General features: G+C 34.3%; 2 protein-coding genes across 3 annotated transcripts; one reads left to right on the forward strand and one right to left on the reverse strand.

The window, feature by feature from the left end:
* The first annotated feature begins 7,804 nt into the window (after nt 1–7,804).
* LOC131652264 (formin-like protein 6) lies at nt 7,805–12,168 on the forward strand. Its single transcript, XM_058922072.1, has 4 exons — nt 7,805–9,415; nt 9,526–9,737; nt 10,642–10,883; nt 10,980–12,168. Exons 1-4 carry the CDS (start codon nt 7,959–7,961, stop codon nt 11,775–11,777), a joined length of 2,709 nt encoding a protein of 902 aa, XP_058778055.1. The 5' UTR covers nt 7,805–7,958; the 3' UTR covers nt 11,778–12,168.
* A 596-nt stretch (nt 12,169–12,764) lies between these two features.
* On the reverse strand, nt 12,765–18,516 carry LOC131652265 (BTB/POZ and TAZ domain-containing protein 4). 2 transcript variants are annotated; one of them, XM_058922074.1, is made up of 6 exons: nt 18,327–18,516; nt 15,211–15,482; nt 14,311–14,441; nt 13,632–13,938; nt 13,214–13,527; nt 12,765–13,137 (listed from the first exon to the last, which is right to left on the reverse strand). In XM_058922074.1, exons 2-6 carry the CDS (start codon nt 15,466–15,468, stop codon nt 13,017–13,019), a joined length of 1,131 nt encoding a protein of 376 aa, XP_058778057.1. In that variant the 5' UTR covers nt 15,469–15,482; nt 18,327–18,516; the 3' UTR covers nt 12,765–13,016. The 2 variants fall into 2 exon arrangements, with proteins under 2 accessions (XP_058778057.1, XP_058778056.1); XM_058922073.1 differs by having other exon boundaries at nt 15,211–15,487; nt 18,327–18,515.
* Between the last annotated feature and the right edge of the window lie 9,193 nt (nt 18,517–27,709).

A 27,709-nucleotide genomic window follows, 5' to 3' on the forward strand; every position in this document is an offset into this window, starting at 1 on the left:
CAAAGATAAATGGCACAAAAACAAAATGCACACAAAATAACTAGAACTAGATGAATCAAAGAAAAACACTTAAAAACAACCACAAAGTGTTACCAAGTATGGCGATCTTATGCCGAAATTATGACGAAATTAAGTAGAAATGGTGACCGATCAACATCTTTCTGGTAGGTCCTATTCCAATGTTCTCTCTTTCTTTTAAAGGTCCCACAGATCACACAAAGTTTCTCCCCCTTAAAAGTTACTCTTCAGAGATAACATAACATAACCACTTCTCCCCCTTTTTAGCCATAATAAGACAAAGGCTTTGTGGAAGAAAAACTCACTATAGCATAGGAAACATAACATCATAGATATCATCTTCATATAGAATGAGAAAACTGAGACCATGATGCACATGAGGAAGAAAATACTAAATGCTCCCCCTCAAACTGAGAACTATGCTACGACACAAATTGATACAACATCCTCTTTCAGAGCATAAGAGGATACTTACTAACAAAAATTTAAACACTTGGATTATCCATTTACAGACATTGAGAACCAGACCTCTATATTGGATAATTCAGAATAGAAGACAGTCAGTATTCATGACTTTAGAATGATTCAATAACTTGGACTATCCATAGAGATAACATTTTCTCTACAGAGGACTTGGAACACAAGAAACGATTTGTGTTCACGACTCAAAACAAGACTCTTTATTCTTTACCAAACAGTTGTAAAGAATGACCTCAGACTTAACAATGCCTGAACACTACCCTTATTCCCTATGCTTGTCACAATTTGACAAACATAACCTGGACTCTAAACTTACCCATATCCGACAGAAGGACATGAGTGACTCAGACAAGACTCAAGAGAAAAGAAAAGAAAGCAAATACTCTAAAAACCTGAGCAATGGAAATAACATACCGAGATTGCAACAAATGTCTTGATCAAGAGTTGTTATTTGAGAAAGAAACTGCATCAGGTGGACTTGTGCTATGGTTGGAACATACACTATATCAGAACAAGTGATATACACCATCAATGCATGTTTTTAGGTGATACTTCAAAGAATGATCCTTGCTGGTTTTCAAGGATAAAACATGTCTTGAGTTATGTTGTGACATCTTGAATGACATTGTTCTTCTGGCTCAAGGATTAGTCTTTGAGAGACTTTGCATTTGATTAAAAGCAGAATAACATTGTCCTTGTTGATCTTCATACTCTCTTACTCCCCCTGAGTTATACAAATTTAGGACATCTTTGATGTTCGTCCTCGAAGCACTCTTCATTTGGAATTTGCCACAGTTTCCAAGTTTAGAATCTTCAGTTTGCTTGCTACACAAGATTCAGATTGTCACACTCTGCAACTTGAAGTAGAAGAAACTATAATTGTATAACCATAAATCAATCTTCAGCAGATAAGTCTTAACCTTATCTCTCTGGTATCCTCAACGGTAGTGATGATGTATTTTCATGTAGATCTTTTTCCTTCATCACATACTTCTTCTCTTCATACAGATATTGCAAATATCCAGCTCCCATCAAGATATTTAACAAAATTAGTATGCTTCACCAGATACCATTGCCACACTTTCTAAGCTTGTGAAGATAACGGTGAACAATAACATTTAGTTCACACTAGACCTTGAATACACACTGGAAGGGTTTCTCATCTAATAGGTATTAAGTCTCCCATCAAAGTACTTTATTAGTTACTTAGTAAGATTTACTACTCACACTAGTTCATCTTGACTGATTTCTTCTTCTTAGTCTTGCATCCAGGTTCTACACCCAATAAGTACTAAGTCTCCCGTCAAGGTACTTACCAGTTAGTCAGTTAGAATTTGCTACTCACACTAGGTCCTTCTGACTGATTACCTCTTCATATTTATATATTTTCTCTTGGCAAACACAATACAAAGAAGCTGAAGATCTTGAGATGATGTTGTAACATCTGTCGTGACATCATCCTTCATGGTTCTTGGTTAACATCTTTGACATCTAATTCATAGCACTTGGGGTGGAAACAAAAGAGTGCAATTATCAGCAACATCCAGACATATCAAGGAATATAATAGCCAACATCTCAATAAGCTTTTCTTCAAACTTTCATTCTGATTTTGAGATGATGGATGCCATAGTCTGTACCTATAGAGGAGATTCCCTCCTTTAGGTTTCTGGAACAGACTTAGTTATGACATAACACTGAATTTAGTCAGATTCTTCTGAGCCATCTGACTTCCTTGATTCTACAAAACACTACCCTTTCTGGATAATAACTAGGGCAGTCAACATTCGTGACCATATTTCACTGTGGTTGAGACACAATATTCAGCTCCAATAACTGCTCTATGGTTATGAATGAAAGTACACATATCTGGTTCCATTGATCAGAGGAAAATACCAGATATAAGCTCATCTTGATTTAAACATAAAGGATCAGAAAATAATACCTTCACGAGTCTTCTTTAACACTGAGCTTTTACTTCTAACCTCCCATAAAATAAGATGTGGAGTAGAAGTACATGTTGGTCGTGTCATGATCAACTTATAATCAGATGTCTCCTCTTCCAGACCAGGAGTAGGTTCCAAACCAATGTTCTCACACTACATTAGTTTAGCACCAGAACATCTGTTTTTCTGCTGGTAGCTGCATACCAGTACTCAATATCCTAACATCCAGTAGGACATTTGTTCCTCCTTTTAGGAACACTCCATCCTTGAAACTCTTCAAGGTTCACACTTGCAGATGATTATGAATATCATTGATCAGTTGACATTCATCAACTCTAATAAACCATGCCATTATGAGTGGACTTGAGAGATTACTCAAGTATCTTTGACACTTTACTTATAGCTATAAGGTTCTTCCATACATTCTGTTGAATATAAATAACCCTAGAATCTTTCTTTTACAATAGGGGTTACACCAGAGGCTATGCAGCGGAAAATAGGCATACTTCAACAGAATTCACAATGCTTTCTTCTGCACCAAGCAACAGACTAGACCCTACTCCAAACATACAAACCTAATCATAAACCTTAATTACAGAGGTTACCTTATCAGAGTCTTCACTCCCGCATGAAGCTTTTGATAATACTCTTCTCCGTGTATAATGATTGAACAATGCAATCCAAAATCCTCACCCCCGCATGAAGTTTCTGAATTTAATCTTCTTGACCAGGCATCATTATCTTCTTTCATCAAGAAGATACAACGGCTCTGGTCAGGTTGGTCTAGTCTTCCACAAATAGGCTCATCCTCCACTTCAAGGGACCATACAATATGAACACTCCTTGTTCAAACAATCTTCTACCTTGTACACAACCAGAAAGTATCCCCCATGGATCTCATCCAGAAACAGACAGGATGCCTACTCTGATACCAATTGAAATTCTGGTAAGACAAAACTCAGATGTCATATATGGATGTCGTGACATCTGATCTGACATTATAAAACAGACAAGGTAGGCAAAATAAAACAGTGCAGAAAATAAAGAACACAACAGAATTGCTCACCCAGTTCGGTTCAAACAACCTACTCTGGGGGGATACCAAGCCAGGGATGAAGTCCACTATTAGCAGTATCAATTCAGAGCTAAACTCCCAGTTTACAACTCCTCACTTAATTACTACCCAATGACCCCTCTACCTAGGTTCTACCTAGATATGGAATATCTCCATTCCACTCCCAATCATAGCAATGATGTCTAGCAGTCAACAACTCAGCCACTGCATCGACGGCCTAATTTCCAACACTCTAAGCACACAAATAAACATAACTTGGAGTTGCTTCAAAGCTTCCTCCAAGAACACAACTCCACTCATTGCTTCATAGTTTCTGAGTGAATAAAACAAACCTCTTACCTACAGGCTTCAAGGCATAAATCAATGACCTTCCCACAAACCGGGAGGTTCACCTACACAGCTAACCCTAAAAACTACATCTTGTCAATACTCGGCTAGCTTACAAAACTAGGTTACAAAGCTTCTATTTATAACCTATTCCCAACTGGACCTGGGCCTTCAATCACAGCTTTATTTGCTATTACAACTCAGCAGAATTCTTCTGCTAAAAGAAAGGTCTTTAATCATAAGTTTCCTAGATTATCTCCATAATAAGAAACTGCATAATCTTCAATATTCTGACTTGATTCTTTTGACCTTTAAATCGTGACAAACTAACATAACAAACTATTGCTAAAATTGCTCCACAATATAAGCTCCAAGATATTCTCCACAAATATCTCCAAGATATTCTCGACAAATATCTCCAAGATATTTACCACAAATATCTCCATAAAATATGCTTCCAAATAACAACAATAAATTGTTACACTTTTGCAACAGATTCTCCTATAAAATCTTTCCACATAGAATTCAATATTTTAGGAATATTTTGTTTCTGTTATTACAGAATCCAAACTGTCAGCTCAAATCCGATGTCACGACATCGTCTTCAACATGTTGTTCCAACTGTTGAAACATTTCAACACAACATGTTTTTCCATTAAATAGAACTTCAACCTGCTTTCTCTTACAAGTTATAATTCTATTTAACCTATTGCTGGTAATTTAGTTTTACCAAACATAAAGCCAATCTGAAAACATCTACAAATACCTCTTCATCATTATACTTCCCAAACTCATTTAAGGTATATTCACCTTCACCATATGTTTTGAGAATTTTGAGTTTGTGACCACTTTGCTGCTCAACCATGGACTTAAATCTTTTGAACACATCAAATACCTCATCCTTTCTCTTGATTACGTATATCCATATTTCCCTACTAAAATCATTGATAAAGGTGGCAAAGTACCTATTACAACCGTACGAGTTTACTTGCATTGGACCGCACACATCGAAGTACACCACCTCAAGGTGATGTTGTCATATGACCTGCATCCTTGTTAAAACTCATCTTGTGCAGCTTCCCTTGCACACACTCTTCGCACATCTTAACTGGAAAATTGATTTTTGACAACCCGATTACCATACCATCCCTTTGTAACGCATCGAGGTCTCGAAAATCGAGATGTCCAAGATGGAAGTGCCAGAACCACTCTTCTCGACTTGCCGCTGTAGCAAGACACCTATGTTCCATCACCTTCAAATCTATCTTGAAAGTCCTATTGGCAGTCATAGGCACTTTAAGGACTAAAACCTTGTTTCGGTCCAAACACGCAAAGTCTTGTTTTCCATGCGAATCATGTAATCCTTCTCAAGTAATTGGCCAATGCTCAAAATATTACATTTGATTCCTGGAATTTACATCACATATTTGATCAAGGAATGCCCACCATCCCTTCTCATGATAAAAATATCACCGACCCCGTTGGCCGCTAATGTGGTATCGTCCTTGAATTTCACCTTATTCTTCGTGCTCGATTGATTCTGACAAACCAATCCTTTCTACCCGTCATATGTGTTAAACAACGAGAATCAAAGTACCACTCATCACTTCCTTGGACTCTATCTCAAACCTTACCATTACATTTTATTCCGAACGCGCTTCTGTAGCATTTTTCAAATTGCTGCAGTTGTTGTCCAGCAACTTGCAACTGCTACTGTTGTTGTCCAGTAGCTTATTATTGCCATAATTCTCCTCTGTGATCATAACTAGAAGCGTGTTATCATCATCCACCTCTTGTCGAGCAACCTTAGCCTCATCGCTTTGATTTCGCATTACAACCTCTTGCGAAATGGCCAAGTCTATGACAATTATAGCACTTCACATTAATCTTGTCAATCTTCTTGGTGTTGTTGCCTTTACCACTACCTTTGGAGTTGCTTTCACCTCTTTGCCTCATCGAAACCTTCGAATTTTGTGGATCTTTTCCACCAAAATTCTGGAAATTTGACTTACCTCTCGAAGCCTATTTTCCTTTTGATCTTTTACTCTTCTCGTTGAACCGTGCTTACAACATAATCTCCGTTTTAGCTTTGTCATTTCCCCTTTCATCCATCCTTTGTTTATGAGCCTCAAGAGAGTTGTGAAGCTCCTTTTTGCTCAATGTCGAAAGGTCATTCGATTCTTCAATTGCCACTACAATATTGTTGAATCTCAACGTTAAAGAACCCAAGATCTTTGACACAACATTCTGCTCCAAAACAGTTTCCCCGCAAGACTTGATTTGATTCACCAAATGCGTAATGCGCGTTACATTTTCGCTGATTGTCTCCTTCTCTTCCATTTGAACCAATTCGAACTGTCGCTTGTTGTTTTGTAACCTCACCACTTTTGCTTTATCTGCCCCTTCATAAACTTTCTTCAAGATCTCCCAAGCTTGCTTCGTTGAATCGTAATCGTCAACTTTTTCAAAGTTGTCACCATCGACACAAGAATGAATCAAGAAGAGTGCCTTATAAACTTTCTTCTTCTCTTTCTTGTGTGCAACCTTCTGAGATTTTGTAGCTTCCGCCCTAACTGGAGTAACTCCATTGTTAACCACTTCAAGAACATCTTGATAGACAAACAATACCTTCATTTGTTTGCACCATTCATCGTAGTTCTTCAAATCAAGGGTTGGAAGATTAGTGGGAACTCGATCATTGGAGACGATGGTCATCTTTGCATCAGATTATGGATCAGAACCAAACTCTTGATGCCAAATGTTGGAACATACACAAACTATTTTGGTGAATCAATGGAGAAAAGTGATAATTTAAAAAGATGAATGAGAGAGTAATTATGATGAGGAGAGAATTTGACAATAAACAATCAATGTTACAAATGAGGGTAGTTATACAAGTTGAGTAAAACAAATTGAATACAAAACAACTTAAAAAATAAGCCAAAAAACCCAAACACAAATTCGTAACCGGTTAGGCAAATGCTGAAACCGATTACATTTTCGATCAACAAAAAATGCATAACTGAAATTGTCTTCCGTAACCGGTTACGCCTTTTCATGTAACTGGTTACGCCCACGAAAAAACCACTTCCTATAATCTAGAAGTGCTTGTTTTTAAAATTGTTCTCACCGATTTACTCCCAAAAACTTATCCAACACATTTAAATTTAAATTATTATGTACATCCAATAAAAAACACTTTTTTAAAAATTAAATAAAAATAAATTGCTTCTTTGATCAATTTCAGATAGAGTTTAAAGGTAGTGCACTGACAGTGTAAACAAACTTTACACATACAACCAATCAAAATCCTTACTCTTGCCATCATATTAGTTTTTTTAAATTAAAATTGTGTTTTAATTGGATACATGGTTGTGATTGGTTGACAGTGTAAAAAAACTTTACACTGTCAGTGTATATCCCTTTTTCTCTTTCAGGTATATCAAACTTAGGCTAAGTATGTGCAAGACAAGTCTCATATATAAAGCTTTTGAACTTGAAACACCGAAGCTAAGCATCAAACAAAGAAAAGATAAAAGGCAAAGGCAATGAACTTATATTAGTTACTGAACACGCAACATATAACGGCTTCCAAGATCGAATTTGTGCCTTGCCTACCTACTTACGAACACACACCAACGTACACAATATTTTAATGTCACTACTTCTCCATAACTACCATCTTCCTTATTTATTTATTTATATATAATTTTAACTAAATAGCTGAATTTAAAAACGAGACACGAATTGCAAACAACAGTTCCACGTTTCATTCTCAGTCCAACTCCCAGTTTATTTTTGTCCGCATATACTCATTTATTATCATGCAAATGTATTTCTATTTACGTATTTATTAAAAATCAGAAAATCGGTTTGACGGTGACATAAATTAAAAAGAAAAAACGAAAATAATATAAAATAAAATTAAGGTAAAAGAGAAAATATAAATGCGATTTGTGCTGACGGAATCTGTCGGAAGAGAAAAACAGAGCATCTAGATCTTACAGCCGAAAGAAGTTTCCTCTTTCTCTCTCTTCATTATTCCAGTCGAGCAATTTACGGAACAACTAAATTCAGACATGAATTTTGTTCAACAAACTCATCAAAATTCATCATGAAACTTCATAATTCAACCTTCAATATCATAATCTTCATCTTCATCTTCTTCTTCACACTCTCTGTATCAATCCAACTCAACACTACAAAAAATGAATCCGATCATCATAGGAGGATCCTCCATCAACCATTATTCCCGGCGACTTCAGCTCCACCACCAACCCCCGCCGTCTCTCAACCACCACCTTCCCCGAACAACATTCCATTCTTCCATGAATATCCAGAAGGACCACCGTCGAATCAGAATCAAGCAGCACCGGTAACAACAACACCAAACGCTTCAACGGCGAATCCGACGGCAACACAACCAGCAAAAGGAACGAAAAAGGTAGCCATTGTGATCTCCGTTGGAATTGTGACGCTTGGAATGTTGTCGGCGTTGGCTTTCTTTTTATACAAACACAGAGCAAAACACCCTGCGGATACACAGAAGCTAGTGAGTGATGGCACACAGAGGAACAATAATCAACATGATTCAAATTCATCAGCTCCGGTACCGTCGAGTTTTCTCTATATTGGGACTGTGGAACCTTCCAGAAGGTCAACTACAGTCAACGATCCCAGAGAAACAGAGAAGCCTAACCGTTCGCCGTATCATAAACTGAATTCCGTTAAGCGATCCGATCGGTATCGACCGAGTCCTGAATTGCAGCCAATGCCGCCGTTAAGTAAGCCTCCTGTCGACGGGAACATCCCGCCGGCGATGTCTCCGTCTTCTTCCGATGAGGAAAGTAACGAGACAGCGTTTCATTCGCCACAGAACTCGTCGGTAAGTCAGGAAGACGGATTTTACACGCCGGTTACGCGTCTCTTTAATGGTAACTCTGCGAAGAGAGATAATCATTCGACGGTTACGCCTCTTCCGTTATCGAAGAGAACTTCACCGAAATCTCGTCTTTCTGCTGCGTCGCCGGATATCCGACACGTCATCATACCGTCTATCAAACAGACTCCAAATCCGCCACGTCAGCTACCGGAGAAACAGCTAACCACCGGAGGAGGACATTCAAGGAAACCGAAATTCTCAGCGCCCCCGCCACCTCCGAATTTGGCGCATCTTCAATCAACAACCAATACATTTTCTTCACTTAAACCTCTATCTACTCCTGCTCCTCCACCACCACCACCTGCTCCTGCTCCTCCGCCACCACCTCCACCTCCACCAATGATTCGAAAATCATTATCACCGCCAACGGTTTCAGCATCTTCTGCATCTCTAAAGAGGTTAAGTGTAGGAGATGATTCAGCTTTTAGTGTAACAAAAGGTTCAGACTCTGTTGTTTCAGATCATGTTGATAATGATGAGAGTGTGAGATCTTCTTGCGAGAGGTTTGAAGTTGAAGCCAATGAAACGGAAAGTGGAAAACCGAAGTTAAAAGCTTTGCATTGGGATAAAGTTCGAGCTACTTCAGATCGTGCTACCGTGTGGGACCAAATAAAATCAAGTTCATTTCAGTGAGTATATTTAATATCAAATTCTCTGTATATTTTTGAGATGTAGTAGTTGTTCAAGTACAATTGTGAATTAATATTTGTTGTTGTGTGGTGTTTTTTAATGGTAATAGATTAAATGAGGATATGATGGAGTCCTTGTTTGGCTGCAACAATACAGTGAATTCTGCTCCAAAACCGAAAGAACAAGGGGTTAGAAAATCAGTTCTTCCCTCTCTTGATCATGAGAACAAGGTGTTAGATCCTAAGAAGTCACAGAACATAGCTATACTTCTAAGGGCACTGAATGTGACAAGAGATGAGGTTTCTGAAGCTCTTTTAGATGGTAAGTTGTTTCTTTCTTCCATTCTATCTTTTCCTTTTTTGGTGTATATACTTACTTGCATGGTAGATGAGAAAACTTTCAAGTCACACTTTCTAATTTCGGTAAAACATACCAATTGGGTGATTTTAGATTTTCTTGTGTATTTATGGCGCCTTCATCTACAATGTTGATTCACTTAGGCATATATTTAATGATCAATTCAGTTTATGTATGTCATATGGAAAAATTTGAAGAGAAGCATGGCTCAACAACATTAAAACAAAAAGTCTTCATCAACTGCATGTGTAATGTAGTATGGTAATGTCCTTGTGCATCATTATGTTATTTAAAGGGAGGTGCAAATCTAGGTTTTCTTGTACTGGGATTTCAGAATGTGGTAAAAACCAGATCCAACTCATACAATGTACTTGAGAAGAATATAAACAAGTATATCTTAATTGATAAACGTATCTAACTCACAAGCTGTTTTTGTCTTCTTTTACCGAAGAATTTTTGTCATTAAACTAGTTACTGCAATTGCCACCAAAATCAGCTAACATGTGTTCTTAAAGAACTTAGATTTGTCTTTTTGTTCCAATTGTCGGTGCTTCTTCTAAAAGCAATAACGTCCTAGTTTAGGGAGTGATGACAGATGATATACCAAATCATTCTCTATGTTTTCTCCATAGATGTCTAAAAGAAAATAAACTTTGAATTGTGCGAATGCCCCAAAAGTTAATTAATTGAAACAGAAATAAATGTCTAATATATGAGAAACTAGTAGGATGCACGTGCATATGCACGGGCCGCGGTGTTGCCACTCTTATTTCTAATTAACATGTTGATATTACTCAAATGATTATTTGCTTCTAGTTTTTTCACTTTGTCAACATGGACTTATGGGTGTTATTTTTTAATGGGATAGGGAATCCTGAAGGCTTGGGTGCTGAGCTATTGGAAACCCTAGTAAAGATGGCTCCTACTAAAGAGGAAGAGATAAAATTGAAAAACTTCAACGGAGATCTCTCGAAACTTGGATCTGCAGAGAGATTTCTTAAAGCAGTGCTTGATATCCCTTTTGCCTTCAAAAGAGTTGAAGCTATGCTATACAGAGCCAATTTCGATTCAGAAATCAACTACCTCAAGAAATCTTTCCAAACCCTTGAGGTATGGCTAACTAGTAACTATCAAGTCCTTGTTATCTATGATTTCTTGGTGTCTTCTGACAAACTAACCATTAATTTGTTATTACCTATCTGTCAGGCAGCAAGTGAGGAATTAAGGAACAGTCGGTTATTCTTCAAACTCCTTGAAGCTGTTCTCAGGACAGGAAACAGAATGAATGTCGGTACTAATCGAGGTGACGCTAAAGCCTTCAAACTTGACACACTCCTAAAACTCGCAGATATAAAGGGAACTGATGGAAAAACTACCTTACTCCACTTTGTTGTCCAAGAGATCATTAGATCTGAAGGTGCAGAAACTGAATCTGCAATCGGAAATATTCCCGAACAAATGGAGTCCAAATTTAACGAGGAACAGTTTAAGAAGAAAGGATTGCATGTTGTGGCTGGTCTCAGTAAAGACCTTGATAGTGTCAAAAAAGCAGCAGGAATGGACTCGGATGTCTTAAGCGGCTACGTTACAAAGCTTGAAACGGGGCTTGAAAAAGTGCGGTTGGTTTTGCAATTTGAGAAACCAGATATGAGAGGCAAATTCTTTAATTCCACGAAGCTCTTTTTGAAATATGCAGAAGATGAAATTGTGAAAATTAAGGCTCATGAGAGAGAGGCTTTATTCCTTGTGAAAGAAGTTACTGAATACTTTCATGGGAATGCAGCAAAAGAAGAAGCACACCCTTTAAGAATTTTCATGATTGTGAGAGATTTTCTAAACATTTTGGATTTGGTTTGCAAAGAAGTGGGAAGGATGCATGATAGAATTGTCGGCGGAGCTTCAAGATCCTTCAGAATAGCTTCAAATGCACCGTTACCGGTTCTTAACAGGTACAATGGGAAACAAGATAGAAGCTCAGATGAGGAAAGCTCATCATCCCCTTAATATTGTGAATACAAATAGAAACAATAGCCTCTCAAAATAACAGTGAAAGTAAATGAATGACTCTGCAAATCAAACATGTTAAATGCATGTTCATTGCGAGGAAGAGAAAGGAGCATACCGTTGAAACGATTTCGACATTTACTCAAATGGGCTACAATGATTCATGCCAATGCCATTATCCTCATTCAAATGGGAGGTGCAAGAAATGCATCATTTTGTTTCTTCCACTGAAATACGTATGCTACAAGTCAAAATAGGTGCTATTAGATTAGAGACATAGTTCCACACATTTTAATGATGTGAATGTTTTGATTTACGTAAGAGGCTCTATATGTAATTTTTTAAACATCAAATACTGATAATAAATAGCTGTTTTGCAGCAATTTCTTCATCTGTATCTACATTGTAAGGTTTACGCTAGTACATTAGATTTCTGTGATTAATTTTCTATATCTTTTCTTACCAAAGCAAAGAAATCACTTCAATCCACAAAATAAATCCCTTCCTATTTCCAAGCACTAGACCAGCTTTTACCCTTTAATTCTACCCCCAATAATTGGATCAACAGGACTATCAATTCCTTACACTGGTGATCCAAGGAAAAGAACAAAAGGGGTTTCAAAAGTAAACATTAAGAAGGAAAAGATAAGATACTTATGTTGAATAAAGGGAATGATGGATACTTTAGTAAAGAACTAGCTGTAAATCACCACTGTTTCACTATCCAATGGCTTTGCTAGACGCTACTTTTTCTTTTCCTTTTTGAGTTGTTCCTTTATAAAGAATCCAATTCTTCATCACATGGACCAACTGTCATTGATATTCATAGTATCAATTAAGAAAGGTTTTTGATTTCAATAGAATAAGATGACTTATTCTTTAAAGAAGAAATGTTAAATGTAGTCAAAATTGACAGAATAAGGTGTTCACATATGGTTCCAAATCATTGAGACTAAGGATGCATTTATGTAAAACAATGCACACAAGTTAAAAACACTGCACACTAGTTTTAAATTGAAATGTCGTGTAAGGGTTCAAGTTCATTTAACACATAAGATAGATGTTGGAAGAAAGGATTCCTCTGAAACATATTTTTTACAATAAAGTAGTAGAGAGGAGTGACACTTCATCCTTAAGGAACATTAATACCAACATAATACATTAATAAACTTTACAATTTGGACATGTTTTTACATATCAACTGCTATATTCTATAGTTCTATATTCCCGGAAAACCAGTCATAGTGGCCGAAAGCATGGTGCAATCCCAATTCCTCTTGTTTTCAAGATCTTCTCAACCAATATTGTCCATCTAATTTCGTCTTTCTTGCTTTGTTTTGCTAGTCTCTGTCTAAAGTTCCTGAAATGAAAGGATTTGTTATAATTCATCTGAATGATTCAGCTGACTTAAGTACAACGTTGGATAAAATTGTTACCTGCACAGAGGCACTCTACATGAATTTGGATCAGCACATAGTCGAGAATGCAGCTCCAACAGTTGCCACATCCTTTTGCAATGGGCACAACCTCCTGGGGCTCTCAACTTGCAACCAGCAAAATGGCGAACAAGAAGTTCTAGCCCTTTGCAAGATGTATACCTACACGGTTGTTGGTTTGCTTTGAAGTCTTTATCATGAGGGCCAATAGTTCGACAACCATCTCTACATATGTGAACAAGAGCTTCCATTGCATCGTATAACTGCAGATAGACCTCTTTTTCATTCATTTTTCTGATCCTCTCCTTCTTACTCTGATTAACAAGTTAATTCAAAAAAATCAATTAGATTGTGGCCTAATTAAGTCATTATCAATTGTGTATAATACACAAAATGAGAGGCAGAGACAGAGCCTTACATTTTCTTCTTCAATCATTGACTCCAGAAGTTCTTTTTCTAGAATCGGGTGGCTCTGCTTCATTGCTTTCCATCCTTCTGACTCCGAAACAGTTTTGAAGTTTTTTAGTATTTTACGATGACAAACGAGACTGAGCCGTGGTGCATCACACAATAATGCAAGTTGAAATACATCCACTACATTATCTATGGTGAGTAAACCCAATTCTAGCTTCTGTTCACATTCACGCTTCAAGTGAGGGACCGCATATACATGTGACAGCACCAACAAATGTAGGACAAATTCCTTCATTTCTTCGTTCTCGTAACTATAAAAAAAAAAGGCACACAAAATTCAGCACATTTAGATGATGCAAAATGCATTTCAGCCGCAGCAACTAAAAGGCAGTCAGAAAAGGATTGCTTTAACATTTGCATTTGTTTCAATTCATATTTCTACTACTTTGAAATTGATATATTCGGGTTTTGCTGATGTAATTAGCCAGGAACTCTCCGCAACCAATTGATATTGTTTTACATTTGCCTACCGGCAGTGAGTGGAAGTATTTCAATATATAATCAAGCAATGGAATCTAATTTGAGCAAATATAATTTTAAAGAATGTTATGAAGCATGATCCTACAGTACAGGGGGACAAAACATTTTGATAATTTTGAGATTCATAAGGGGATCAAACATACCAGGAAGAGTACAAGAAGCGAATAAAAACTCGTACTGCATCATGTGGAACCCCAAAAATTGAGATTGATCGCCATCGTTTGGAACGATTTGCTTGCTTCAGCATACCTCCCAATACAGGAGAAGCCATCCCCTGTCATATAGTATAAGGTGAGTGTTACTCACACTAGTTGAATTCAAGATAAGATAAGATAAATATCAGTATTCCATGACGACAGCAGATCATACTACCGTAGTACCATACTAACCATGTCTACTCTAGTTGTTTATCTGTATATTAATCAACTCTTAGGCTATGTTTGGGAGTTTGGAGGGGAAGGGAGGGGAGGGCTTTGAAAAATAGGAAGAATTTGGTGAAAAGGTTAAAAGGATTTTAGGTTGGAGGGTTTTGGAGGGTTTGAGTTTATTAATAACACCAAAAACCCCATAAAATGGGGGAACTCAAAAATTGTATTGAAGGAGGGTTTTGAAGGGTTTTGAAGGGTTTAAATAAATTTTCCAAATATCTTTTAGGTTGTTATAGTATTGTGAAAATTAAAAATTTAGTAATGATAATGACTCTTTTATCATTCTAAACAAAATCATTTTTTCAAAAAATGTCAAATATTTTCCTATATTTTTTTAAAATTTCATTTTTGGAAGACTTCCCCTCCCCTCCCCTCCAAACTCCCAAACATAGCCTTAAGCAATGACGAGTGATACCTAAAAATTGACTAGTTTTATAATTGTAACCCTATGAAAACCTTGCGTCTACTATTAATTGTTCAAAGAAGTATGAGCACAGTTCACTGAAAAACATGTTTTACGATGAAATTAAATTACATGTTTTACGATGAAATTTTGATGTAACTCCCCAGTAATACCCATGCATATACAAAATCAAGTGGGATGGATGAACTTACAATAATGTTAGAATGAGCATAAACAATGCCACCGTTATCAGTATTAATGCGAACATCGGCTTTATAACCTTCATTGAAAAGACGCTCCCACAAATCTTTTGTTGCAGTAGGGACACGACTGCTTCGCCCTCTCGGTGCTAAATTATTCATCACCACATACTCACAAGGATAACCTGTTGCGGCTGATTGACGCGAAGGAGGTGGTATGGGAATGGATTTCTTACTACTCAGGAGTGATTTGCCATCCATGTTAGCCATCAGTTTATTCTTCACTGCTCTGCATAAGCATATAAATCATCAAGTTTTCTTGTAATATTTATATAGATAAATAAGGATAAGATATATATTTTTACTTTCTATATAGATAAATAAGGATAAGTTAAGATAAGATCAATTGAATTAAAAGCATTGGAAAAGATTATAAAATATCATGTTTCAAATATTTCCTTTTATTGTATGATTAAGATAAGCCATTACACATAGGTTTGGATAAGATTGGTAAATTTCCTTATTTACTGATACAATACTGCTGTCAAATAATCATAACTTTTTCTACGTATAACAAAATTGAGTCAATTTTTAGGCCAAATACATACTATCTACCATGACCCTCTAAGTGGGATATTTTTAACATATTAGTCCCTTATGATTTTTTTTAAAATTTAATACTTTTATTTTATAAGCATTTACGTCAATAACCTTTTAAACACAATTATTACTATAAAAAATGGATGTATTTGTTATTTACACCGCGTGGCAGAAATGGTGTGTTTAACTCATCTTATATGTACAAACATTCAACACTATGACTGGTCTACATGTCCTGAAACTCTTTATACATTGATGAAGACACATAAATCCTTTTAAAGTTTGATAACAAATTAAAACCTTAACACACATTCTTCTTCCTATAAATCAGTCATAGGAATAAATGAAAAAGTGGTAAAATTACATTTATTCTACATGATATGCATGTATATCCCCAATAAAAAAATAAAAAGTGATACACATATGTAAAATCAAAAAATATATTCTCTTTAATTATTACACAAAAAATATGCATTCAGTCAAAACTTAGAATAAATGAAAAAATATTTTTAAAATGTCAAAATAATCAAATTACTATATTTGAATAAAGGATTATTGTGAAAACAATATTTCTTTTGACTATATGAATGACAATATTTCAAGGAGAGAAGTGAAAAAAGCTTCTATAAAAAGTAATTTTGTATAAAATACTAAAGGGATAATTCAAGGAAACAAATGCGAGTGAATTTGTAATTGTTGGTCAAATTTGCCAATAACTTTTATGAATTAGCAATTTTTTTCTCTGAATTGATACGGTAACACAATTTGCCAATAACTTTTGTGAATTAGCAATTTTTTCTCTGAATTGATATTGTTAACACAAAACGGTACCTCTGTTAAGTTTAACTGTTGCAGAACATCATGTGGTATATTAAATGAAAATGTGGCACTATATGAGGACTCCGCATGACTAGGGGTGGGAATAGGCCAGGCCGGCCTACAGGGGCCTACGGCCCAGCCTACATAGGCCTAGGCCAGGCCAGGCCTATTTAATAAAGAGGTCAGGCTTAGGCTTTTTTAAAAACCTATTTTATTTAATAGGCTAGGCTTAGGCTATTAAAAAAGCCTACGAAGCCTTATAGGCCGGCCTATATTTTCATATATATTAGAGATATGTTAAATAAGTTGGTTCATGTATGCATATATATTAGAAAAAAAAAGCTAGATATATATATATATATATATATATATATATATATATATATATATATATATATATATATATATATATATATATATATATATAAAACAAATGCTAAATAGGTTCACTTATATATGTATATATAGGCCGACCTACAAGACTTCTTAAGTTATATAGATTAATTGAAAACTTTAATGAGATACAAGCTTTTTAAATAGGCTTTCAGGCCAGGCCAGGCTTTTAAAAAGGACAGGCCAGGCCAAAAAAATTGAGCCTATGATAGGCCTTAGGCCAGACTTAGGCCTTTTAAATTTATCGTAGGCCAGGCTCAGGCCTTCTAAAGCCTAGCCTAGCCTAGCCTATTTCCACCCCTACGCATGACGACACAACTCTCAGGGATGAAATTGTCTATTACACTTTTGTTTGGTAAAATTCGAAGAGTTTCTTTCTCAAATTTTAAAGCTAGAGTAACTTTTAGGTTTTTACCATTACAAAATCATAACATACAATTTCATCGACATGACTTTAATGTAGAGTACACATGGATTGTCACATCTACATTGAGCATGGCACATCATGTTGTCTAACAGGTAAACTTAACGTAAGGACTATTTTGATACAATTTCAAAGTCAAAATTGCTACTTGATAAGAGTTAGGAATGAATTCAACTAATGATTAAAATTTCAGGGATGCAATTGCCTATTTACTCGAACAAATGTAGAATAGGATGCACAAATACAGAACAGAGAAACAAAATATGAAGAAAGGGACATTTTCAACTAACTATCCAGAAACTAGTCCCCAAGAAAAAATTATGACAGAAACTTCAATGATCTCATACCTCACAGTATGCTATTTTGATTATTGACTATAAAGCTTCAATAAAATTCATCTTAATTTCGCCAAACTCGCGGTTAATCTAATCCAAACATGCATTAAGATAAACATTTCAACTATCATCCTCCTGCCAAACTCTTCAATGTTCAAACATAACTATCATCATTAATTCTACACAAATCTCAACCCGAAATTCGATTTTGATTGTCATTATTTGCTTGATTTTAAATTAAGAAAAAATCAAATCCACCCGATAATTCCTTTTCATTTAACAATTTCCTATGTTGCAATTTGTCAAACAACAATTCTTTCACACTTCCTAACAATAACTCAAGGATTTAAAATTTTTAATTAATCGCATTAAATAATCAGAATTAGCTATGAACAAAATCCAAATTCCACAAAAACCAGAGAATCTAACTAAACTGCTCAAGAATTGAATCGAGAAATCAACGAATTCATCATTCATCTTTCATCAACAACAGAATTTCATATGAAAACATAAATAAAAAAAATAAAAAATGGAAATGAATTGAATGTGAGGATTACCTTAATGAGACGTTCGGCGACGAAACGTTCGACGGCGAAACGACGACGTTTAACCCGAAATGGAAGTCAGAAGAAAAGAGAAAGCGTGGTTGACGGAAAGAGAGGAATCAAGGGTTTGGGGGAAAGAGAGTCACCCTTCTTCTTCTCTCTTTCATTGAGAGATATCTACGGAAGTGCAAATAAATAAATAAAGGGTTACAAGAAAAAAAATCTGTCCAAGTCTATCTATCTGTCACTGTGATGGCCTGTGGGTGCTTACGCTTCCTAGCTAAAAATATCAATTACTGTCACGTCTTCGCCACGCACATTTGGATTTTTGTCATATCTTGATAGATTTTATCATTTGTCAGTTTCTGTTTCTATTGCCTGTCATCTACTCAATCTACTCTCCTCATTTTATTCTTTTTATTATACTTAAATAAGTTATGGGCTCTTAAATATATTTAAAAAACAATTTTAATTTTTTACTTTACCATTTTTTTTGGATAATCATCTTAATATTTTTGGAATTTTTATTTTTTATTTTTATTTTTTTTGAATATTGGAATTTTTATTAATATGCCACAAAAATGAAAATAAAATACCAATATGCCACAAATTGAAAAAAAAATTCCAAAATGTCCTCTTTGCAGTTGGGGTTCGTCCAACCCTTGGCCGACCCCATGAAAAAAAATTATTCAGTTGGAGTTCGGCCAGCCCTTGGACGAATAAATGAAAAATTGTAAAAAAACTTTAAGTCGGTTAAAAGAATAACCGACTTAAAAGGTGGAAATTTCAGGTTTCTTCCTTAACGCAGGAAACTTTTTAAGTCGGTTAAAATTAATACCTGACTTAACAAGTGCGGAACCTGAAATTTTCACTTGTTAAGTCGGATATCCTCTTAACCGATTTAAAAAGTTTTCTACAATTTTCAAGTGTTCGTCCAAGGGTTGACCGAACTCCAACTAAATAATTTTTTTTCATAGGATCGGCCAAGGGTTGGACGAACCCCAACTATAAAGAGGACATTTTGGATTTTTTTTTTCAATTTGTGGCATATTGGTATTTTATTTTATTTTTGTGGCATATTGATAAAAAAATCATAATATTTTTCATCCATACGTTTACCTCTCATGTGACATTTTTTGACACACTAGCTAACAAATAGATGGCCACGTGAAATATTGTTGGATTATTTTATATTATAACATAAAATCTGAATTAAATTATACAAATATTAGTTTAATTTAGAATAATAATTGTTGAAAAAGTAAAAATGTTAAAAGTTTTTAGGGAATTCTAATTTATTTTAAATCCTATCTTTCAACTGGATTAGTCCAATTAGAGCTGTTAAAATGGGCTCGGCCCATAAGCCCAAAATTTTAGCACGAGTCGTGCTACAAAATACCTTAAAAAAGACATGATCCTGTCTTTTTAGGCCAGTCCACCAGGCATATGTTTTTTATGGGCTGGATTCGGCCGGGCCAAACAGGCTTCGGGCTGGTCCATTAAAAAAAAAAATTGATAAATTTTAGGGGAAAAGGATTGAGATAAGATATGATTTTATCAATGTATTTTCAAGTGATAAAGAAAAGTTAAAGAGGATGAACATATATTTTCAAGATGATGTTGTCAAGGAAATGATTGTGAGATGAAGAAAAAATTTAATAAGTATTGGCGATAGTATTAAGTTACTTTGTACTTTTACATGGATGATTTTGTGGTATTCATATATAATGATGGATAAATATTTTAAACATCACTTATATACGTTTACGATGACTCTCATTTATGTTGTGTTGCATTTATCCATTACATCCTTTTTATAAAATTAAAACTATAACATTGAAATATGGGTCGGGCTGACCCATCGGGCCGCACGAACCTTTGAAAAATAGACTGAGCTCAATTTATGTGGCACATTAAACAATCGTGTCGGACCAGGCCAGTCCATTTAAACACATTGGCCCACTGGGCCGAAGCGGGCTGGTCGGGCCGGCTTATTTGACAGCACTAAGTCCAATACATGTCGAAGTCTAAGGCGAGTTTTAAAATAAAATCAAATGTAAAATATTTAAAATTTATTTATTTGATTTAAAATTATTTATTAAATTATTTTAATTAATTTTACTTCATATTTAATAATTGATAATAAAGTAGTATTGATCTTAAATATTTATATTCGAAATTATTTATTATTATTATGAGTCCATGGTATAAAAGAGTAAAATAAAAAATCCTTAATATTTTACATTCAAAAATATATTTATGTTTTATGGTGTTGTTCAGTGCAGTGTTATATTTATTGTAGCGTAGGAACGAAAGGATAAGTCATCACAGGATTGTTCTCGAGTGCATGAGGAAGCAGAGTCCCCCTCATAAGATTAAGAACACTGATTATCGTAGCGGGTGCATCTTTTATGTCATTATATATTTATAAGTTATTGAATCTTTAATTTTACTAAACACTTCAATTAACTTATCACTTATCAGTCTTAAGCATCAGTCATAAATTATAAGCTATCTATCATCAGTCATCAGTTATAAGCTATAAGTAGGTCAGGTTGATGTGCATAAGGGGATGTGTTGTGCATAAGGTATATCCTTATGCACCGTGCATAAATACTCAAATATTGTTTATATTACTCAAAATATTATATTTATTAGTCAAAATAATATATAGATTATTCAAAATAGTATAAATATTACTCAGAACAATGAATATATTACTCAAAATAGTTAAAATTCGATATTACTCAGAATGGTGTAAATATTACTCAGAATAGTGTACTCATTACTCACAATTAATAACTACTCATAATGAATAGATGTGTACAAATAATACATATATTATTCATGGATTATGATATTATTACTCGTTTCTAACTAAAATGTTACTCGGAACAATTTAAATATTACTCATACGAGACTTATGCACCGTGCATAAGGATATACCTTATGCACATCAACCTGACCCCGCATAAGGTATATTCTTATGCACGGTGCATAAGTCTCGTACGAGTAATATTTAAATTATTCCGAGTAATATTTTAGTTAGAAACGAGTAATAATATCATAATTCATGAATAATATATGCATTATTTGTACACATCTATTAATTATGTGTAATTATTAATTGTGACTAATGAGTACACTATTCTAAGTAATATTTACACCATTCTGAGTAATATCGAATTTTAACTATTTTGAGTAATATATTCATTATTCTGAGTAATATTTATACTATTTTGAGTGATCTGTATATTATTTTGAGTAATAAATATAATATTTTGAGTAATATAAACAATATTTGAGTATTTATGCACCGTGCATAAGGATATACCTTATGCACATCAACACATCCTGCTATAAGCTATCTGCTAATTTATCAATCAACCACTATTTTTATCAAACAGACCTTTATTATTTTAACAAGATATTATTATCTTTATTAATTAAAATGATCTTTTATGTCATTTTGTATTTATCCGCTAATGAAACAGCTAATATACTAAATATTCATATTAACTTATTTATTAATCACCCGCTATAAACTACCGGCTATCTTTACGGATCAAAGCCTAAATTTTTATTAAACACAAGAGTCATATTATTACTAGTGCGTAGGAGAAAATGTTGGTACTTGTGTACCTAGACACCGCCCCAAGTTAGTACCACCGACAAAGAGACAGGGTCGGTTTGTCATGGCAATGTCAAATACATCATACATGTGAATGTGATGGCATTATTCGCCATAAATGCTAAAGTTGAATGAATAAAAGTAAGTGACAAATTATGCTACAAAAATTTTCCCTTATTTTTCACCATGCATGCAGCTATCACTTTCACAAAACATGGAATATGTCAATTTCTACTAAAGATGATTTTAGACGACAAAATCCGGGGCTGCGGTGATAGTGATTACTGCATCACTTATGACCTTTAAATTAAACCTACTTTTTTAAATATCAAAATTATATACATGCACTTATTATTTTTAGAATTAAATATGAATTTAAAAACCAAACTTACACACATAAACTTTTTAAAATAGTTTAGGTGTAGGTTGATGTTAGAAGGTCTTATCTATTCTCACCTCTATAATAATATCTTCTTTTTAATAACTAAATTGACTACTAACAAAAATATATTTGATAACCTTATTGACTATTAAAAAGATATTCGTTGATGTGTTTGTAATTTTGATATGATGATAGCCCGTAATAACAACACATCTCACATTCAATCATTCAAATAGTTGCTTATCATTTTTTTTATGTAGACAACTTCCTCAATTAATGAAGTTATTATCTTCGTGTGCACTCTATTCTTTTAGATTACACTATTAAGTTTATTTATTTGAAATAGAGAGACAAGAGGAAGTAAGGATTCAATATAAAAATATGTGGAGTAGAGAGGGACAAGAGAAATTAACATTTATTTATTTGAAAGAGGCTAACGAATATTCTAAAATCATTTTGTAGGGAAAATAATTTATTTTTAAATTTATTGAATAATTAATATGTTTAACTTATTACATACAATCTTATGTACTTAAATATTAAAAATTAAAATACTTAATTTTTGTAAAGAATAATTTTTTATTAAAAATTATTTAAAAATATTATTAAGGTATTGTTAACACTTAGCGAAACTCTTTTTACTTAACATTAAGACCTGTTTATTTTAGATTTTCTTAAAATAATTCTTTTGATATTCTAATTATATTTAAAAATAAAATAGTTATTTTGAATTATCTTATAAAAAAACCATTTTTAATAAAAGGAAGAAAAGCTTAATCTATGGAGTCTTTGTTTTTTTAAACCTATATTAATGAAAAAAAAACTATTTCGTATTTAAATATGCATAGTTTTTAATTTGAATTTTTTAACTACTCTCTTCATCACAAATTAGATGTTATATTTTTTTGGAAACTAGAATATTGAATTACTAATTAGGCTTACTACAATTGTCCATATGGACTTTGAATCACATAGAGTTTTTAGTTTGAATGTCTTTTTTTTTTCTTCCAAAATATGAGCTTCACTATTATGATATCTTCTAAGAGAATCTCTTATCTCACTCTTTGAGGTTCTTACGCACCATGTGTATTTTTAAAAATATCCCTGCTTTTGGAGGTGTATCTCCAGAAGCATTTTTTTTACTCAACGTTGATTTGTTCTGTAGGTGCATCTACGTAACATTCTCTTAACTGAATTATTTTGAAGTTTTTCCCCATGTTTATCAGTTTAAATTACTTCCGTAGATGTAGCTCCGCGAAAACCCAAATTTTGGCAAAAAAAAGTGTTTTCTAATGTGTATCTTCGGAAGCAGGAGGCATAAATCGAATTGCGCTAATTACCTAGGAGTATCAAGGGGTCGATTGAGATATTCTCTCTTCTAAAATGGTTGAGAGACGCTATTTTAATATCTTTAAGATTATTATGGATCTGGTCCACCAGCATGCTCGTGTGGCTTCTATCTTCAAAACTAGCGTTGTTTTTAATCTTCTTCGAAACCCTAACAACAACCTCCTTGCAATCAGAGTTAATCACCACCCACGATGCTTCAATTTCCTTAATCACCTTCGTCACGTTTAAGATGGCTTGAGCTTCGTCGTAATAGGGTTCTCATACCCTCTATGGTTATAGGTTATCTCTCCTATAATCTCTCCTTGAACTTTGAATCATGCTCCTAGTAGCTAGATTTGCATCTGTGCTAACATCAATCTTACACTTGTTCTAGGTTTTAGAGTTTTGAAGCTGAACTTCATCTTGCATGTTCACAGTCCACATAACGATCTCATTATTCAGATGGTGTCTTTGCTTTTGATTCTTATCCTAGATATCAGTTCTCTTGTTCTTATAATCTTCCTTATGATTATGATATGTCTTTGCGACCGATTTGATCATCCTCTTTTTTATCTTCTTGAATGAGATTGTGAGGCGTTTAGTTTTGAGGATCGTTTTTTAGGATGGTATTCTTTCCATGGTATTTGATCTTGGTCATTTTCTTATTCTGGTCGATGTGGAACCTTATTTTGCTGGTGATATACTTTTAATGATGATAACTACCAGTTAAGTGGATAAATATGCAAACCTAAGCATTAGGGTTTGATGGACTTAACTATCTGGTGATGAAAATCAAATGGAACGTAACATAAAGCCTCATCTCAAGCTGCTCAAACAAATGTCCATAAAAGAAATAAAGCATTTGGCAAAGTCTTGAATTATTGTGGCACCTTCTAATTTAATAATGAGTGAACAATATAACATAAGGGCTTTATTGTAAAAGTGCATGGTTAAAGCACAAACACACTAAAATCTATTTTTCAAACTGCTTTTTACTAAAGAAAATATCTTTAATAATATCTTGAAGTTGTGTCACATGAATTAGGAACTATCAAAATTGTTAGGGGCAAAACTTTGACTTATCCAATCGATTAGTATCTTTGTTTAATCAATTAGTTCAACTCAAAATTGACTCCCATGCAATTAGGACAACACCTTAATGATGTACAACGATAGATATATTTTCTTTCCTTTTTTAAACTTATAATCGATTATATTTTAAGCTTCTAATTGGTTGTGAACATGTGCCAATCGATTAGATAGTCATAAAAAGCATTTATTTGAAATTCTTTTTTGAACCAAACTCTAGCCTATAAATAGAGGTCCCTTTTCTCATTTCAATTCATCCAGAATCGAGTTATGACACTCTCAAATTTCTCTCTCTCTCTCTCTCTCTCATAACTTTTATTTAACTTTATCTCACTAATATTTTAGCCTAAGTGATTTTGTGAGAAAAGTTTTTTTGGGAGTGAAGAAAATTTGTAATTCTAAAAAGGTAGAATTAAAAATTCACAAAAGGAATCTTTTGTTTACATCTTGGTTGAATAATATTCATTTAAGGATTTATTTCGGTTACAAGCTAAACACGTTAAAAGCTTTGGTTTGGAGATTGTATGATTCAGTCTTTGTTTAGGTCCGAAAGTTCGGCCTGTATGAAAGCTTCCATCAGGTTCTTGGTTAGCCCGATATAAAACAAAAATTAGGTTCAAGATCAACCCGATATAAAAGTTTGATAAGTTCGAGATTAGTCTAGTATTAAAATCTCACAGGTTATTGATTATCCTGTATAAAACCAAGGTTTTAAGGTTCATGAGCTCAGTCGTGTAAAAGCTTGCAAGGTTTAGTACATTGAAGACTAATCGCTCCAAGATCCTTGTTTTTGGAGAAAAGACTAACTGCCTTGATTCGCTGTTTGCAAGAGTAGACTCAAACTTCCTTGCTTCAAGATGTTTTTGAAGGTGTTTTCTTTGGTAAAAATATTTTAGTATGTTAGTGTATGTGCGTGCACACTTTAGCCATGTGCTTTTATGATAAAACCCTTATGCTTTACAAATAGGTTCATTCACTATTAATTTAGGAGGTACCACAGTACTTCAAGACTTTGTCAGATGCTTTCTCTTTTGTGGACACTTGCTTGAGTAGCTTAAGATGAGGCTTTAGTTTTCATTCCATTGGATTTCCATCATCAGATAGTCAAGTCCATCAAGCCCTAATGATAAGGTTGCATCTTTATCTGATTAACTGTTCATGCTTGACATAACATAAGATATTAGTTGTCATCATCAAAATTTGATATCCTTGTTAAAAGCATATGACCTGCAAAATAAGGTTCAACACCCCCCACTCTTTGATGATGACAACACATCTCTCAAGGGAGGTGGTAAATAAAAATAATACAAATATACTTGAAGTTATTAAACTCCCCATGATTTAAATAGAGAGTATCCCAGCTCCCCCTGAGAGTATTCTTCTCCCCCTTTGTCAAAATAAAAAGGCGGGTAAATATGCATTGTAAAAAAATTAAATATGTAGACAAGAGAGATTTAGAAATTTAGAGAAAGGGAAAAACATCACACTCATATTATTACTAAAAAAAATTCAAATTACAGAAGGGAAATTTGCTAAATTGAAAGCACATGAAGGAAAATACTGAATTAAAAGTTTGCAAGACAGAACAAAAGGAAAAAACTTAAGTCAGATTATTCTCAGTCAATATCATCATAAATAAATAGGTCATGTGGTAGTTTGGTTTGGTTAGGGATGAAGTGGTGTACTATGAAGTCCATTAATGATTTTCATGAAGTCTTTGGTTGTGAGTATTTGAGGGGAATTGTCTGAGCTTTCTATTTCTATAGTTATTTCCTGACTTTTGGCCTTCGTTTTCTTCTCATTTGATGGTGTCTTTTTCAGTGATTCTTCCATTTATCAGCTCGTACTTCATTGATGGTATGGTTGAGGTTCCTATTATGGTTGTTTCTTCCTTGAACTCTTTATATCCAAAGTCGTACCCTATTTCTTCCAGTTTTTTTACTAGATTTCTATATGAGAGGTGTGAATTTTTCCTTGATTTCTATCATGTAGTCAGATACTTGTTGTGCCAAATTTACCTTGACTTTGTTTTTTATCAACCATATTGTTTCTACACCAACATGAATTAAGAGACCGAAGTCGCCTCTTCTGGGAAAAAGGATGTGATTCATTACATAGAGAGTCATTTGACTTTCAAGGTGGATGTATCCATCAACGGATGGATGAGGTATATGTGATAATGGTTCCTTCATAAGGGAAGATGCAGCAGTGATGTTGTTGTACCTGTTGGGTTTATCGCCAAGCTCAATGATTCTATCTTCATGAGGGAGATTTAACATCTCTCAAAATTCTTCTATTGAGAGATTTATCCTATGTTTTCTTACTTTGCTTTGATATATTCCACCAGTGAGATGAAGGTTTGAGAAGAACACATTCACAAGGGATATGTATATCCTTTTTAAAGGCATACAGAGAAAGGTTGAGAGGTTGAGTTCTTCAAAGATTTTGAAGCATTTGCATTCTTTGAAATCTTCTAGAGCTAGGGTATGAATGATCATAAGGGTTCAGTTGGCAGAGTGTTGGAAGTAACTTATTTCTTGTTGTTTGGTGGTGAAATCATCGGTAGGAGGGCTGGAAGTGAAGCTCAACCTTCTTGGATTCATGATCATTTTGCAAGAATAATCTCACATATACGTTTTGAATGGAAAATATGCAATACAAAATAGTGGAAGGAGAATACCTATTTATAACATGCCATCTGAGGATTTGAGCGTGTATTCAGGGCAAGTATTAAATGCAGATTATGTTGATCGAAAATCAAATCAAAATCCTTCCTTTTTGAGTCTCCTAACCGATTTGGCTAAGGGCACTAATCAGTTAGATTATCCAATTTCTCAGGATTATGTGAAACCTTCATTAATGTTGGGATTTGATTTGCTTAAGGCACACTACTTGGATTTGATATGAAAACATTTGTTTCAAAATTTTCTAATCGGTTGTCAACACGTGCTAATCGATTGAGCT

The sequence above is a fragment of the Vicia villosa genome, linkage group LG2 (genome assembly GCF_029867415.1).
Source record: "Vicia villosa cultivar HV-30 ecotype Madison, WI linkage group LG2, Vvil1.0, whole genome shotgun sequence".
Taxonomy (NCBI): domain Eukaryota; kingdom Viridiplantae; phylum Streptophyta; class Magnoliopsida; order Fabales; family Fabaceae; genus Vicia; species Vicia villosa.

Coding starts and splice junctions, on each gene's coding strand:
- LOC131652264 (XM_058922072.1), top strand. CDS start 7,959: ATGAAACTTCATAATTCAACCTTCAATATCATAATCTTCATCTTCATC. Junction 9,738..10,641: donor TTCTGAAGCTCTTTTAGATG/GTAAGTTGTTTC, acceptor TTAATGGGATAG/GGAATCCTGAAGGCTTGGGT. Junction 10,884..10,979: donor AATCTTTCCAAACCCTTGAG/GTATGGCTAACT, acceptor CCTATCTGTCAG/GCAGCAAGTGAGGAATTAAG.
- LOC131652265 (XM_058922074.1), bottom strand. CDS start 15,468: ATGGCTAACATGGATGGCAAATCACTCCTGAGTAGTAAGAAATCCATT. Junction 14,442..15,210: donor ATGCTCATTCTAACATTATT/GTAAGTTCATCC, acceptor ACTATATGACAG/GGGATGGCTTCTCCTGTATT. Junction 13,939..14,310: donor CGCTTCTTGTACTCTTCCTG/GTATGTTTGATC, acceptor TTTTTTTTATAG/TTACGAGAACGAAGAAATGA.